Source organism: Vanacampus margaritifer, chromosome 16, assembly GCF_051991255.1.
Source record: "Vanacampus margaritifer isolate UIUO_Vmar chromosome 16, RoL_Vmar_1.0, whole genome shotgun sequence".
NCBI classification, from domain to species: Eukaryota; Metazoa; Chordata; class Actinopteri; order Syngnathiformes; family Syngnathidae; genus Vanacampus; species Vanacampus margaritifer.
Genome location: NC_135447.1, coordinates 8963652 through 8977924, shown reverse-complemented (window position 1 = coordinate 8977924; position 14273 = coordinate 8963652). Strand labels below are relative to the sequence as shown.

Here is a 14273-nt window from a genome sequence, read left to right as displayed (position 1 = left end):
TGTGTGTGTATGCATTTATTTTACAAGGTGAACTACAAAGTTTCATTAAGAAGAATTGCAAACATAATGAGTCCATTGAAAATATTTTTGCATGATTTGAAGTTCTGGTCCACCTACAAGGACTCAATATTGTTGATGTTTCACTCATTATCAACATGCATAAAGAAACAGACAAGCATTCACACTCACATTTATACTGTTATCATGAGTTAGACCTGAACACCAAGGGTGACATGACGTACCCAAATAAAACTTTTTTTTTTTCCCCCCCATTCACATGTTGCAAAATGATGGTTTGTATTGAAAAAAAAAATCTACGATGTTGAAATGCATCTAGGATATTACCCAATTTGCTGTCATTAGTATTGCATTAAATTGCATAAACATTGCAATATGACTGACTTGGTCTTTTTCTAGGAGATAAAAGAAAAAAGGTTACGTCTTATCTGTATGGAGCAACCCAATAAGAGGAAGATAGTCACATTGTAGAGGTGCATGCTGGGCCTGAAGTAGTTGTCCTCTGGCGTCCAGTGAGACCAGGACCTTACAATAAACAAGTACAATTAGACACAATATGCAACGATCATGAAACAAACTTCATTCTTACCTGTTGTAATCCATCCTGCTGGATGTACAAACTTAAAGTTGCCATGGCGGCTTCTCTTACGACATTGTGGGAATCTGCGCATGCGGCTCTCAGAAGTCGTCTGGACACGCTTTCTTCCCGCAGCTCGGGTACGGCGCCTTGAACATGAAGCAGATTTCCCAGAGCTACGCAGGCGTGGTGACGCGTGTGGGCGTTAGGGTCAGAGGTCAGTGACGCCAGTGTGGCCGCCGTCGCCCTGGCTTCTTCCAGCCATAGTCCCGTCTCATCACTCGAACCCTTGCGTGCATCATTGCCCTTCACTTTGAACCACTCTGTGTTCGGTCCCGCCCCCACCGCGATATAGCCCAACCATTTCCCAACGGACAAGCAAGCCGCCTGCCGCACACGCCCGTTAGAATCCTCAAGAAGGTCTATCATGCGTTTAAAAATGTCAAGTTGTAAATTGGGCAACCTGAATGGGTACAAATTCCCCAAAACTTTGCACGTGGCGGCCCTGATCGGGTCGTAAGCGTGAGTGAGCGCCCGGTGCCACACGGACGGGTCGAGCTGAAGCTGGACGCCACCAGAGTGAGGGCAAAAACGGGCGATGAGGTACAACAGAGACAGGAGTTCTACGGCAGAATCCCCCAACTCATCCGGCTGCAGCAAATCAGAGAGCAAAGCGCTGGCGGTTCTGGTCGGTGCCAGCTGACCCAATTGTAAGGGTGCCGGTGCGGAGAAAAAGCCACGAGCAGCTTTACCGAGATGGACGACGAAGCCTTGGCGGTCGCGCAGCAGCAAGCGGCGCAGAAGTGACAGCGGCAGCTCCACTAATGAAGCGGGAAGACTTTGAATCACCTGCCAAAAACAAAACCAAAAGTAAGACGTCAAAATTACCACAGATTAAAAAAAAACTACAAATAATGGTGTGAAATCCCCAAACAATAATATGCAAGATTATTTCGCAAATGTTGCATCACTGAATTAGAGCATCTCTGTGGTGCTTTGACTCAGTGAGATTTTAATGAGGTCCAAAATTTGGCATCTCTTATGATATGAAAAACAAGGATTGCCGCTGTTATGGCACTCTTATTTTTGTTGTTGTTTTTTCGTTCCAACATCAGGACGTACTAACCTGTAGAAGGCCTTCAACGACACCGCAGCTGTCATACAACTGCAAAATCCTCGAAATGGTGTCTGAATTCAAATCCAATGCAAATGGAAGGCACAGGAAGTGGCAGCTCAATTCAATGAAGCTCTCGCGGCTCAAATCCTCATCAAATGTACCTGAATGGCTTTCAGCAAATAGAGAACTGGGGATTTAAAAAAAAAAAAGCCCTTAAGTAAGCCAGATACACATTTGGAAACAACAACCCCCCCCCCCCCCCCCAAAAAAATAAATAAATAAATAAATAATTAATGGAATTATCATATATATATATATATATATATATTAAATGAATTAAAATCGTCAACACTAACCATTCAGAGCTCAGCAGCCAGGCAAGTGCGTGGACAAATGTTGATTTTCTCTCCGTAAACAGTGAAATATATGAATACGGATCCTTAGAGAAGACCAACAATGAGACAGACATAAGAAAATACAATCCTGAAAGAAGAAGAACATGGAAAATGAATGCATTATTTTCATGCAAAGTTTGTTTTGATTAATAATGTGTGTTTACCATTTGTTGAACAGAAGCTTATGTCAGGCTTTGTCGTTGCCAATGCAGTGCCGATCCCTTCCCAGATGTGGTTAAACATGAGTGCATCCCAACATAAAGAGCCATCGTCATGCTATGAGGAAGACAAAAAACGGGCAAAAAGAGCAAAGTTTCCAAGGAAATGTGTTGAATTATACCAATGAACGCTTGAAAAATCCAATGTAGTCATCGACTATTTCTCTTAGATGGCATCTCAGAAATCACTATTTATTGGCTGACCTCAGAAATTGTGTGTAGTAGTAAGGCAAGGAGGCCATCGCAAAGTCCCCAGCCAGGTGGTAATGGAAGTTGGAACTGGTGAGGTGGAAAAAGTCAAAGTCAGACGAACCATTAAATCCACCACCAAAAAAAAAGTTGAAAAGATCGAGTACCTGACGTGAACCAGAGACGAGTTCTTTCAGCAAGGAAATGAGCCTATTCACATCAGCTTGAACAGCAATCTCATGCTGGCTAAACAGAGATAAAATACCTGCAGCCAGAGGCTTAAAAAAAAAAAAAGACGACATCATCAACAAAAAATGTACACAAATTACACAACAATATTTTTTACTGTATATATTTCAATGAGTACTTACAGCCAAGGGATTGAATTCTGCTCGATGAAGAATCATCACGAAGGGCTTGATGACTTGTTCAGGTCTACATGCAAAAACAATGAATGAGCTCATGTGCAGTGGATATAAAAAGTCTACACACCCCTGTTCAAATGTCAGCTTTTTCTGATAATCAAGATTTCAGTATCTTAATTTTACTTCCAATCTAGAAAACATAAAAAAATAAAAGTTGTATTAATGGCGGAAAATATTTTGAAATGATTTATCCTACTCATTTTATTTAGATCACCAAAACCTGACATTTAAACAAGGGTGTGCAGACTTTCTCTATCAACTGTGGGCACTCAGTGGGAAGGAAAATGAATGCTCGAACCTCTTGTCTGCTCTCAAACCGCCATTGTTCTTCTCCCAGTAGATCATCAGCACAACAATCATTTCTCCAAGTGTTACCAGACCGCACGGTTGCTGCACAGTAAAAAGATTGGACAATAGTTTTGATGATCCGAAATAAGAAAACGAGTCCCAGAATATGTTTTCTAGTTCCTACCTTGATCAAATGTGAACTTTCCACTGAGTCGTGAACCAAGTCAATGAGGAGACACGGCAATCCAAGTTCACTGCCAATGTGGTTTCTTGTGGCAAGGTCAGAGGTCAGAATCAGGTTGTGTAGGACTTTCAGTGGAAGGTGAATGGACTGCATGTCTTGCAGGACACCCTCACCTAGCTTACCACAGAGCAAGACAAGTTTTGAGAACTTTTGACTCCAAACAGAATAAAATTTACACTTAGAAGAGAGCAAAAATATTGAGAGTAAATTTTACTCAAAGTATTTTTTCACTCAGAAATTCAAGTATATTTTAGAAGGATTTATTTGGGACTATATTTGACTAATTTTTTTTATTTTATTTTTTTAGTTACACAAGGGTTGAGGAACAAACTCCCAATTGTCAGCTTGGGAGACTCCCACTCTACCCCCTGAGCTATGCCACTCCTACAGTTTGCTAATATCCAAAAGGAGATGTTGGTCTCTTGGAGTTACGAAGATTCCAGCTGACGAGCCTGAAGTCGTGGGTTTGTTCCTCAACACTTGAGTGACTTTTATTATTATTTTTTTAATAAACTAGTAACATTTAGTAAAAATCTCTCCTTGCAAAATTTACTTAGTATTTCTGAGTGAAAAATATTGAATAGGTTTTTTTTCATGGCATAGGCAAATTCTCACATACACAGTAAATATATTTTGAGTCAAAATGATTTTACTCTCTTCCAAGTGTAAATTTTACTCTCTTTAGAGTGGAACCAAATAGAGTCCCACTCTTTACTCTACAAAATGTACTGTAAATGTGACATTTCATGTTTAGTTGAAAACTGCCCCGAATTACCTGTTGCTTAAACACTAAAATAGTGGACTTCAATTTCACAATAACAGTGCTGTAGTTTAGTGAGTGTTGCGTTTGTCGACTTGGATCTGACTCCTCAACAAGCTTCAACCAAAAATCCTCACTGTCAACTGTCTGAAAGAACACGTTTTAATTGACAATTCAGAGCTACTGTTTTTTTTTTTTTTTTAATTGGCAGAGATAGAAATGGATATGAATAAATAAACTTACGATGGAATCTGATATATTTGCAGTGTCTTCATGTTTGTTTTTGAGTGTCCTTTGGTATAATCGTGGGCCGACCTCTATTGAGGGGAACTCACGTTCATAGTCCTGGCTGATTGGACCCCTGCGGAAACAGTGAGTAGAGTACACATATATAGTATACCGCAATCTTGTATAACATACACATATTTCATAAAGACCTTTTTTGCAGCGTGGATCTCATGCCGCTATGATTCCTTGGAGATGCACTTGGAGGCGCTTTCCAACACGAAGAAGTATCTCTAGGGCGTGCTGCTGTCAACGCAGAACCGCCCTCTTCATTTTCCAGTCCATCCATCATATCCTATAAATAAAGTCAGATCAAGTCCAAGATAATACAATGTCATCATTTTTTAAATAATAATAAAAACGTGCTTACTGTAGCACTGTGAGCTGGTTTCTCTTTGTTTCTTCTGCTTCTCTGTTCCTTGACTCCTCTCAATATTTTGCTCTCGCCAGAGTTTAGCGACGTCTTTTCTGCCATTTGTTTCAATTTCAGTGCCAGCATGTCTGGGTCAGGCGTGACTGTCAAAGGACTGAAAACACCTGTGTCTGGAATCACTGCCAACACATCACTTTATTAAGTACATACTGTATATTGAGTACAATATGCAGTGTTAAAACATTTCCATGTTGTCACCTTGAACACCATCGGCAACAAAAGGATGATGCAGGAGGTCAGGCCATGACAGTCGCTTCTGAGGGTCTTTGGTTAACAAACCTTTTAGAAAACTCTAAAAAAAAAAAGTAAGTATATCAATATTCATTCTACATTGACAGGATAAATAAAGCTGTAGTAAAAATAAAATCTCTTTTTTTTGGAAATATGTTTTTTTAAAACCCTAACAACTAAAATAAATAAATAAAGAGCTCGTTATACCATGCATGTGCTGCTCATAGTGTCTGGCCATTTGATGGAGTCTTTCACAATGAGCTGCACCAAGTGGAAGATGGAATTGGTGTAAAATGGCGGCATCCCGGTGTGGAGTTCATAAAGAATGCAGCCCAGTGACCAGAGGTCAGAAGTGTGGTCATAAGGTTTCTCTGCCACTAACTCGGGGGACATATACAGGGGTGTTCCTTTGATAGAAGTCAGCACCATCGTGGAGACGCTCATTGCCCGAGCAAATCTAAAAAAGAAAAGAAAAAAGAATTGCATCACATTAATTTTATGCAGATTACATCTCGCCATCGTGTCAAAAAATGTTCGTACCCAAAGTCACATAGTTTAACCACACCATTTTTATCAAAGAGGATATTTTGTGGTTTCATGTCTCGATGCAGGATGCGGCGGGAGTGCAAATAATACAGAGCTGAGACTAGCTGGCAGGCAATCTCACAAACCTCGAAGAAGAGAATTGGAAAAAAATGTTAAACATTTGAAATTGTGCTACAGTACGCGTAGGATACTTGTACCTGACTTTCTGGTAAACTCCCATCATCTTCAATAATCTGGAACAATTGGCCCTCTGCATACTCAGTCACGACAACAACCTATTAGAACAGGCAAGTTAAGGTCATTTGATAGTTCAAGTGTTGCTTTTCCACTAGGGGGCAGAAGGTACAATCCACCTGTTGCAATTTATACGGCAGAATAATAGCTTCGTGTCAACTCAAGTGTAAAATACAGTATGAGCAATATGGCACAATAAAGGTTAGGAAACTTGCGTTGGTGGGGTAACAACACACCTCAGTTTCAGTTTCATAGCTGTCAAAAAGTTTCACAATGTTTGGGTGCTGAAGGTTACTCATGATTTCAATTTCCTTCTTTAGACTTTGCAGCTCTTTATTTGAGCGTCCCGTCTTTGGCATAAACTTGAGAGCCACCACCTGGATGGAAATGACAAATTTAACAACGCTCATATTAAATCATGAAAACAAAAAAGGTTGTAAATCAAAGCATTGAGAGCAACTTACTTGGCCTGTAAACTTCTTCATTCCTTTATGAACTCGACCAAACGAGCCCTCTCCCACCAGTTCTAAAACGTGATACGAATTCATATTGATTTAGCAGGGTTTAATTGGCCTGATGAAGGAACACTTCGCTGAGCAGTCGCTGGTCAAATGGAAACGTCAAGTAAGTCAAGAAAGTATTCAGTATCTTATATTTCACGGGGAAAATGCAATAATGTAGACTATATATTTTTGGCAGAAGGTGACGTTATCTTAGCGCGGGTACAGTTTGTATGTTTGACGCCGTCATTACAACTTGGGCACGATCAATTAAATAAAAAAATGAAAAAAAAATGCTGGTGTATAAATCCAACTGCCGTGTCACAACAGCACTGACATAAAATTTCAAATAGCATTGTGTTTTATGTAATAAGATAGAAAATACGCGTAAAAAACAAAAATGTGGTTTTATTTGAAATGAACTTTTATATAATATATATTTAGATTAGTCTTTTGACAAATAAAATCAGGCACTTTTATGGGCAGCCGATAATGGCGGGGCCTTAGAATAGCAACCGAGCGCGCGTTCCTAGCAACACACACTAAACTGTAAACAAATCCAGCGGGAGGGGTGGGCTAGTTTCGGGATACTATTTCCTGGATTAAAAAATATATATACATATATTTTAATAAATAGACTTTGTACGCCCCGACTGGTACCTGTATATATATTTAAAGTGGTTTTCAAAAACATCCAGCCTAATTTTTCATTAGAACAAAGCATTTTTTCTATCATAAACATTATGGGTCACATGATAAAAGAGTATTTTGAAAATCATGTCATACAAATGGAGGTTGAGGTTAAATATTTGGAGTTGGTTAGGATTTTTTGTTTAAAACTGTGTTTAAGCGTTCTTCCATGTCCACTAGATCTCACAAATGCGCCATATAATGGAAAAACATTCCATGTCCACTAGATGTCGCAAATGCACCATATAATGGAAAAACTGACTCCGGATCGACCCAGTATGATAGATTCAGCCAAGCCAGTATAAAATATTTTATTTGCATACATCTTTTGCAAACAGATAAAATCATACCATCTATATAAACATTCTTGGTTTTAACAGTTCCCTTATTTGCCTTTCAGTTGTCTGATGAGTGGAAGATAGTCACACTCCGAAGGTACATGCTGTGACGCCTGAAGAAGTTCCTTTTCAGCATTTAGGGATAGCAAAACCTTAACACAAAGGACATTGACCAACTTGCAAACATGATGGATTTTGTCTCCAAATTCAACAGGTAGTCAGTCAGCAGTTAATAGGTAACAAGTGTTCATGTGGTGGTAAAAAGATTAAACAATTTCTTACCTGTAGCATTGAATCCTGCTGCGTGTACAAACTTAAAGTTGCAATGGCGGCTCCTCTCACTGCCTTGTGGGAATCTGTGCATGCGGCTCTCAGAAGTAATCTGGACACTCTCTCTTCCAGCAGCTCAGGTATGGCGCTTTGAACATGTAGCAGGTTCGCCAGAGCTGTACAAGCGTGAAGACGAGTGTGGGCGTCAGGGTCAGAGGTCATCGATGCCAGTGTGGCCCCCGTCATCCTCGCTTCTTCTAGCCATCTTCTCATCTCGCCATTAGCCAACGCATTCTCCACTCTCACCTCGGCAATGCTTGTCTCCCTGCTTGAACCCTTGTGCGCATCATTATCCTTTGCTTTTAACCACTCCGTAGTGTTGTGTACATTTTCATTGGGCCTTGTCTCATTCAACCCTGCCTCCACTGCAATATAACCCAACCATTTCCCAACTGACAAGCAAGCCGCCTGCCGCACATGCACATTAGAATCCTCAAGAAGGTCTATCATGCTTTTAAATATGTCAGGATGCAAATTGGGCATTTTGGGAGACCTGAATGGATGCAGCTTTCCCAAAACCTTGCATGTAGCGGCCTTGATCGGTTCATAAGGGTGAGTGAGTGCCTGGTGCAACACTGATGATTCAAGGTGAATCTGGAGGCGCCCAGAGTTAGGGCAAAAACTGGCGATGAGGTATAACAGAGAAAGGAGTTCTACGGCAGAGTCCCCTAGCTCATCCGGCTGCAGCAAATCAGAGAGCAAAGAAGTGGCGGTTCTGGTCGGTGTCAGCTGACCTAATTGTGTGAGTGCCGGTGCAGAGAAAAAGCCACGAGCAGCTTTACTGAGGCAGGAAACAGAGCGCTGACGGTCACATAGCAACAAGCGGCGCAGAAGTGAGAGTGGCAGCTCCACTAATGAAAGAGGAAGCGTTTGAATCACCTGCCAAAGAATGAAATAGAAAACAGACGTCAAAAACATCACATCAAACAGCAAACTGCTAATAGGATGTTCTTTGCAAATTACAAAGGCATCTCTATGCCTTTCAAGAGTTATCTGAATCATGTTTGCTGTGACAGGAGTCCAAAATAAGAAAATGGGATAGGTCGTAACCTGTAGAAGGCCTTGAACAACTCCACAGCTGTTGTATAACTGCAATATCCTGGAACTGTTGAGTGAAGTCAAGTCCAAAGCAAAGGGAAGGCAAAGGAGGTGGCAGCTCAATTGGATAAAGCTCTCATGTTTTAAACCATCTTCCAGTTTCACTGGATTGCCTTCAGCAAACCAAGGAAGACTGGGAAAAAAAACCAGACACATTGCAATGATCAACCTTGTCTGAAATATAAAAACAAAATAATCAACGCAAACCATTCAGAGCTCAGCACCCAGCCAAGAGTGTAGACAAATGTTGACTTGCTTTCACAAAAGAGTGAAATATAAGAATATGGATCATTGCAGAAGACCAACAGGGTGGCAGACATGAGAAAGTAAAGTCCTGAAAAAGGAAAATGCAAACAGTAAAGTAAAGTTACAGTGTGCGTGTTTTATAAATAATCATGAGTGTTTACCGTTTGGCGAACAGAAATCCATGTCTGGCGTTGTCCATACGAATGAGATTCCAGTCCTTTTCCAAAGATGATAAAATGTATGTGGATCCAAACATGAAAATCCACTTCCATGCTGTTATAGTGGTTAAAAGTTTGTGTTACTATAGGAAAAGTATTGGGAGTAATTCTATAGACATTACAGGACATGGATCGTAATGTGAACATTGAGCCCTTGCTAATTTAAATCTCATATGACCAAAAGCAACCAAAACAATCCTTATAAAATCCACTAAGATTGTGACGATAAGCTATTAATTGTCTGACCTCAGAAAGAGTGTGCTGAAGTAAATACAAAAGGCCGTCACAGAGCCCCCTGTCGGACGGGAGTGGAAGTTGAAGCTTTTGAGGTGGAGAGCAGACACAAGCATGCCACAAATAAAATGTCAACTAATATCGAGCAGATGTCAGATTACATCCTGAAATACAGATCACGTACCTGATGTGAACCAGATACGTGTTCTTGCAGCAAGCAGCTGAGCATGTCCAGGTCAACATTGACAGCAACCTCGTGTCGAGCAAAAAGGGACAACATGGAGGCCGCCAGAGGCTAAAGGCGAGCAGACAAAGAATACGCATCTGTATCAGTGCTGATTTTACACAGTCAATAACAAACTAGTTTTTTGATTGAGCCACTGTGAGCTAGAGTGGGCAAATACTTTTTTTGGGGTCATTTCTAAGCTCATCCTTACGGAAGCGTATTGCATTCACTCGGGGAATTCTGACAATTTTTCAGGGGGGAGCTTTGTTTTTTTTGTCTATATTTAAAAAAATATATTTTCTGTTTTTCTGAATATTTTTTTCTGTTTTACTGAATATTTTTTGTAAAAAAAAAAAAATTCCTGTCATGAAAAAATCATGAAAACCGGGGCTGAATATTCAGAAAATAAAAAAACTGAAAAAAAATACTCAAAAAAACAAACGAAGCAAAATAAATAACATGTATAGCCCACTTGAGTTCCCACAGGCCCAAATAGTATTAATGTCACATTCATACAGAATCTGCATCTGATACTTACAACTAAAGGACTGAGTTCTGCTTGCTTTAGAATGGTGATGAATGGCTTGACGAATTCTTCGGGTCTGCATGCAGACAATGAGATTCAATGATGCGGCACTGTCAGCACTAATTGTAAAGAAAAATGAACGATCAAACCTGTTTTCTTCCCTCAACCAATCATTGTTCTTGTCCCAGTAGATCAGCAGCGTAGCAATCAGTTCTCCAAGTGTTGGTAGACTCCACGGCTGCTGCTCAGCGGAAAGATTTGATTACTGTACCTACTGTATATTCTGACATTCTTATCACACGTTACAGACAAATGTTTCTAATTCCCACCTCAACGAAATGTGAGTTTTCAACAGAGTCGTGAAGCAATTCAAAGAGGAGACACGGCAACCCAAGTTCAGTGCCAATGTGGTTCGTCATGTCAAGGTCAGAGGTTACAATCAGGTTCTGCAGGACCTTCAGCGGATGGCTAATGTGCCACGTGTCTTTTAGGACACCACCCCTTATCTTAGCAGAAAAACAAGACTAAATGAGTGTGATTGAATGAAATGTAACATTTTGTGCTTATTTGAAAACGGCACCTGTTGCTTGAACACTAAAATGGTGGATTTCAGTTTAGGAATAATCGCACTGTAGTTTAACGGTTCTTGGTTTTGTTGGCTTGGATCTGACACCTCAGCAAGCTTCTCCCAGAAATCCTCACTGTTAGTCTGAAAGAAGGAAAAATGCATTTTTTCAGAGAACTCAGTTTTTTTTTTAGCAGTGCAAGGCTAAAATTGATATAGTGCATATTACTATGGAACTTTTGTGTTTCCTTGACTGTAGTCGTGGCCCGACTTCTACCGAGGGGAACTCTCGTTCATAGTCCTGACTGATCGGACCTCTGCAGAGGTAATGCACGTGAACAGTGACTACACACACTGCAGAAAAATTCAGCAAATTATACGAAAGTGATCAATGCTTTGAGGGAAATTTCCACCAATATGACATTTATAATCTACCTACAAAGCGGGCAACATTTTACAAGGTTTAGATACTTTACACAAACCTGTCTTGATGACCTGATATAGCCTCAGTGCGGTTGGTTTGATCAAAACTTAAAGGTGGTGAGCTTGAATTAGCTGAAGCGTAATCAGCAGGTGGGGACGTATCGAAAAGCGGCGTTACTGCCACTAAGCAATTTCCTTCAGATTGCAGTCCGTCCTTCTTTTCCTGTAAGAAAGAACATCCTTTTTTATAAATGTACATTATATATATATATATATATATAAAAATAAATGTACATTATTTTATATATATATATATATATATAAATATATATAAAAATAAATGTACATTATTTTATATATATATATATATATATATATGTGTGTGTATCTGGCTTACTTTAGCGCTGTCGACCACTTTCTTCATGTTATTTTTGTTTCTTTGCTCCCGAATCTTTCGAAATATTCTGCTCTCCCCAGAGTCCGGTGATGTCTTTTCTGCCATTTGTTTCAGTTTCCGTGCCAGCATGTCTGGGTCAAGTGTGGCCGTCAGAGGACTGAAAATATCTTTGTCTGGAATCACTGCCAACACACCACTGTGTTAGTAAGTATCACACAAATGCTACAAAAACTTTTTTCTCTCTTATGTTGTCACCTTGAACACCATCAGCAACAAAAGGGTGATGCAGGAGGTCAGGCCATGAGAGTCGCTTCTGAGGGTCTTTGATTAACAAACCTTTTAGGAAACTCTGAAATAAAAATACAATCTCTCTTTTTTTTTTTAAACAATTTTTTTTTAATCCTAACAACTATAATAAATAAATAAATAGCTCATTATACCATGCACGTGCTGCTCATGGTGTTTGGCCACTGGATGGGGTCTTTCACAATGAGCTGCCCCAAGTGGAAAATCGAATCGGCACAAAATGGCGGCGTTCCCGTATGGATTTCATAAAGAATGCAGCCTAGCGCCCAGAGGTCAGCGGTGTGGTCATAAGGCTTCTCCGCCACCAATTCAGGGGACATATACAGGGGCGTTCCCTTGATTGATGTCACCACCATAGTGGAGATACTCATTGCCCGAGCAAACCTAGTAAAGCACATCATTTAAATTCCCATGCCCCATAAAAACAGTTGATGTAAAAGAACGTACGTACCCAAAGTCGCACAGTTTCACCACGCCATTTTTATCAAAGAGGATATTTTGTGGTTTCATGTCTCGATGAAGAATACGGCGTGAATGCAAATAATACAGAGCTGACACAAGCTGGCAAGCAATCTCACGAACCTCGGATAAAGAAAAAATGATTATTTCAGCGCATAATATGAAATAGTGTTATGATTATGCGTGGTGTGCTATTACCTGACTTTCTGGTAAACAACCATCAGCTTCAATGATCTGAAACAATTGACCCTCCGCATACTCGGTTACCACAACAACCTATTAAAAAGCAGGAAAGAGCTTTTGTTTACTGTAGCATCAGAAACATGTCTAAGGTTTGTGACAGAAACGCACCTCGGTTTCAGTTTCAAAGCTGTCAAAAAGTTTCACAATGTTAGGATGCTGTAGGTTACTCATGATTTCAATTTCTTTCTTTAAACTTTGCAGCTCTTTATTTGAACGTCCCATCTTTGGCATGAACTTCAGAGCTACAACCTGATGGGTACACAGACAAGAAGAGGACGTCGAACCATGGTGAGTATTTTTATAAAAAAAAAATCCACCGTTTCACTACAACAAATCAACTTACTTGGCCTGTAAATTTTTTCATTCCTTTATGAACTCGACCAAAGGACCCCTGCCCCACTTGAGCCAAAACATGGTAGGAATCCATTTGAATGTCAGGTTTCAAGTGCCAAGTTGTCAATGAGATGTGTAGTAAACAAGTAGAGAAACTAGAGTCAAAGGGGCCTCCATCACAAAGGTCCTTTATGTTGTCCATCGATATAGCGTAATATGATTCGGCATCAAAGCCACATATATGTTTTCGATCATTTCATGTTAAATAGGAAATTACTTTAAAAATGCATCGTTTGCTAAAAATCACAAATAGGTAAATTTATTGGTATTATTTGGCCCCACTTGGGGTAAAAAAAAAAAAAAAAAACTCTCTGTATGTTGTAGTACAGTTCTACACCACTGAAAACGTTCAACAAAAAATACACTTAAATCAATAACTATCCGATCATATATGCCAAAATAAAACATCATTATGTTTATAAAGGATTAAAAAAAAAAATGCTTTCCAGTCATTAACAGACATTTGTGATCAATCACGAGACTCTCGCGAGCTCCCTTGATAGGCCCAAGTTCTTCATTTGACCACTAGAGGTCGCACGTGTTTCACAGCTCTTACTTAGAAACATACACGTACTCGTCTGTAATAGTTCATGTAATCTAAGTCCTTGAGGTACACTATTTGTCCTCACTAAAACAACTTTGGCATAAATAAATAAAAAAGCATTGTACTGTAGTTAGCATCGAGCGCTACTCCTTATAATGTTATAAAAATATTCCATTTAGCTAATAGCACTTCACAATTACAAGTAGTAGTGCATAGAGCAGGGGTCACAACTGTACATGTTACTAGTGAGGCAAAACTGTGCACTAGTTAGTGTACAAATTTGCATGTAACATGTAATTGTCCTATAGCATGCTGACCTTCTTTCATTAGTCTGCAGAATAGTAGCACAAGGCATTATTAGTGTGGGGGAAAAAGTACTTAGGAGAAACAGGTATTCTACAAATACTATACAGAAGTACATTTTCTTACAAGGCCACACAACAGGCTATGGATCAGCTGAATGCATCGAATAAACGCTCAAGTTCTCTAAATGTTAAGTGAGTTTAACCTTTGCCAGAAAAAATATTTTAAATTGAATTCACAATGTGGTGTTAAAAGCAGTGGACTTGGATCCTCC

General features: G+C 39.8%; 2 protein-coding genes across 3 annotated transcripts; both read right to left on the bottom strand.

The window, feature by feature from the left end:
• LOC144036081 (serine/threonine-protein kinase 36-like) lies at positions 1-7286 on the bottom strand. The gene is made up of 20 exons (XM_077546381.1): positions 6425-7286; positions 6197-6337; positions 5924-6001; positions 5721-5851; positions 5388-5637; positions 5148-5241; positions 4887-5068; positions 4669-4811; positions 4475-4592; positions 4247-4378; positions 3412-3588; positions 3238-3329; positions 2886-2949; positions 2682-2792; positions 2530-2604; positions 2272-2383; positions 2069-2195; positions 1722-1899; positions 608-1444; positions 1-543 (listed from the first exon to the last, which is right to left on the bottom strand). Exons 1-20 carry the CDS (start codon positions 6506-6508, stop codon positions 436-438), a joined length of 3234 nt encoding a protein of 1077 aa, XP_077402507.1. The 5' UTR covers positions 6509-7286; the 3' UTR covers positions 1-435.
• Positions 7287-7447: 161 nt separating this feature from the next.
• On the bottom strand, positions 7448-13772 carry LOC144036080 (uncharacterized). 2 transcript variants are annotated; one of them, XR_013288575.1, is made up of 20 exons: positions 13103-13772; positions 12868-13008; positions 12715-12792; positions 12509-12639; positions 12192-12441; positions 12007-12100; positions 11752-11933; positions 11414-11577; positions 11161-11248; positions 10947-11075; positions 10696-10872; positions 10516-10607; positions 10379-10442; positions 9799-9909; positions 9627-9701; positions 9324-9435; positions 9124-9250; positions 8869-9049; positions 7771-7934; positions 7448-7640 (listed from the first exon to the last, which is right to left on the bottom strand). XR_013288575.1 is itself a non-coding variant. In XM_077546380.1 (20 exons), the coding sequence occupies exons 1-20, from the start codon at positions 13292-13294 to the stop codon at positions 7536-7538; spliced, it is 3420 nt and encodes a 1139-aa protein (XP_077402506.1). In that variant the 5' UTR covers positions 13295-13703; the 3' UTR covers positions 7448-7535. The 2 variants fall into 2 exon arrangements, 1 of the variants encoding a protein (XP_077402506.1); XM_077546380.1 differs by having other exon boundaries at positions 7771-8697; positions 13103-13703.
• Between the last annotated feature and the right edge of the window lie 501 nt (positions 13773-14273).

What these genes read in the sequence shown, in the direction of transcription:
- LOC144036081 (XM_077546381.1), bottom strand. Translation starts at nt 6,508, where the DNA reads ATGAATTCGTATCACGTTTTAGAACTGGTGGGAGAGGGCTCGTTTGGT. An exon ending in GGAGTTTACCAGAAAGTCAG is followed by an intron (nt 5,852 to 5,923) that starts GTACAAGTATCC and finishes CTCTTCTTCGAG; the next exon opens with GTTTGTGAGATTGCCTGCCA. An exon ending in TCGTCTCTGGTTCACGTCAG is followed by an intron (nt 2,605 to 2,681) that starts GTACTCGATCTT and finishes CCACCTCACCAG; the next exon opens with TTCCAACTTCCATTACCACC.
- LOC144036080 (XM_077546380.1), bottom strand. Translation starts at nt 13,294, where the DNA reads ATGGACAACATAAAGGACCTTTGTGATGGAGGCCCCTTTGACTCTAGT. An exon ending in GCTTTGAAACTGAAACCGAG is followed by an intron (nt 12,793 to 12,867) that starts GTGCGTTTCTGT and finishes GCTTTTTAATAG; the next exon opens with GTTGTTGTGGTAACCGAGTA. An exon ending in GTGAAACTGTGCGACTTTGG is followed by an intron (nt 12,442 to 12,508) that starts GTACGTACGTTC and finishes GTGCTTTACTAG; the next exon opens with GTTTGCTCGGGCAATGAGTA.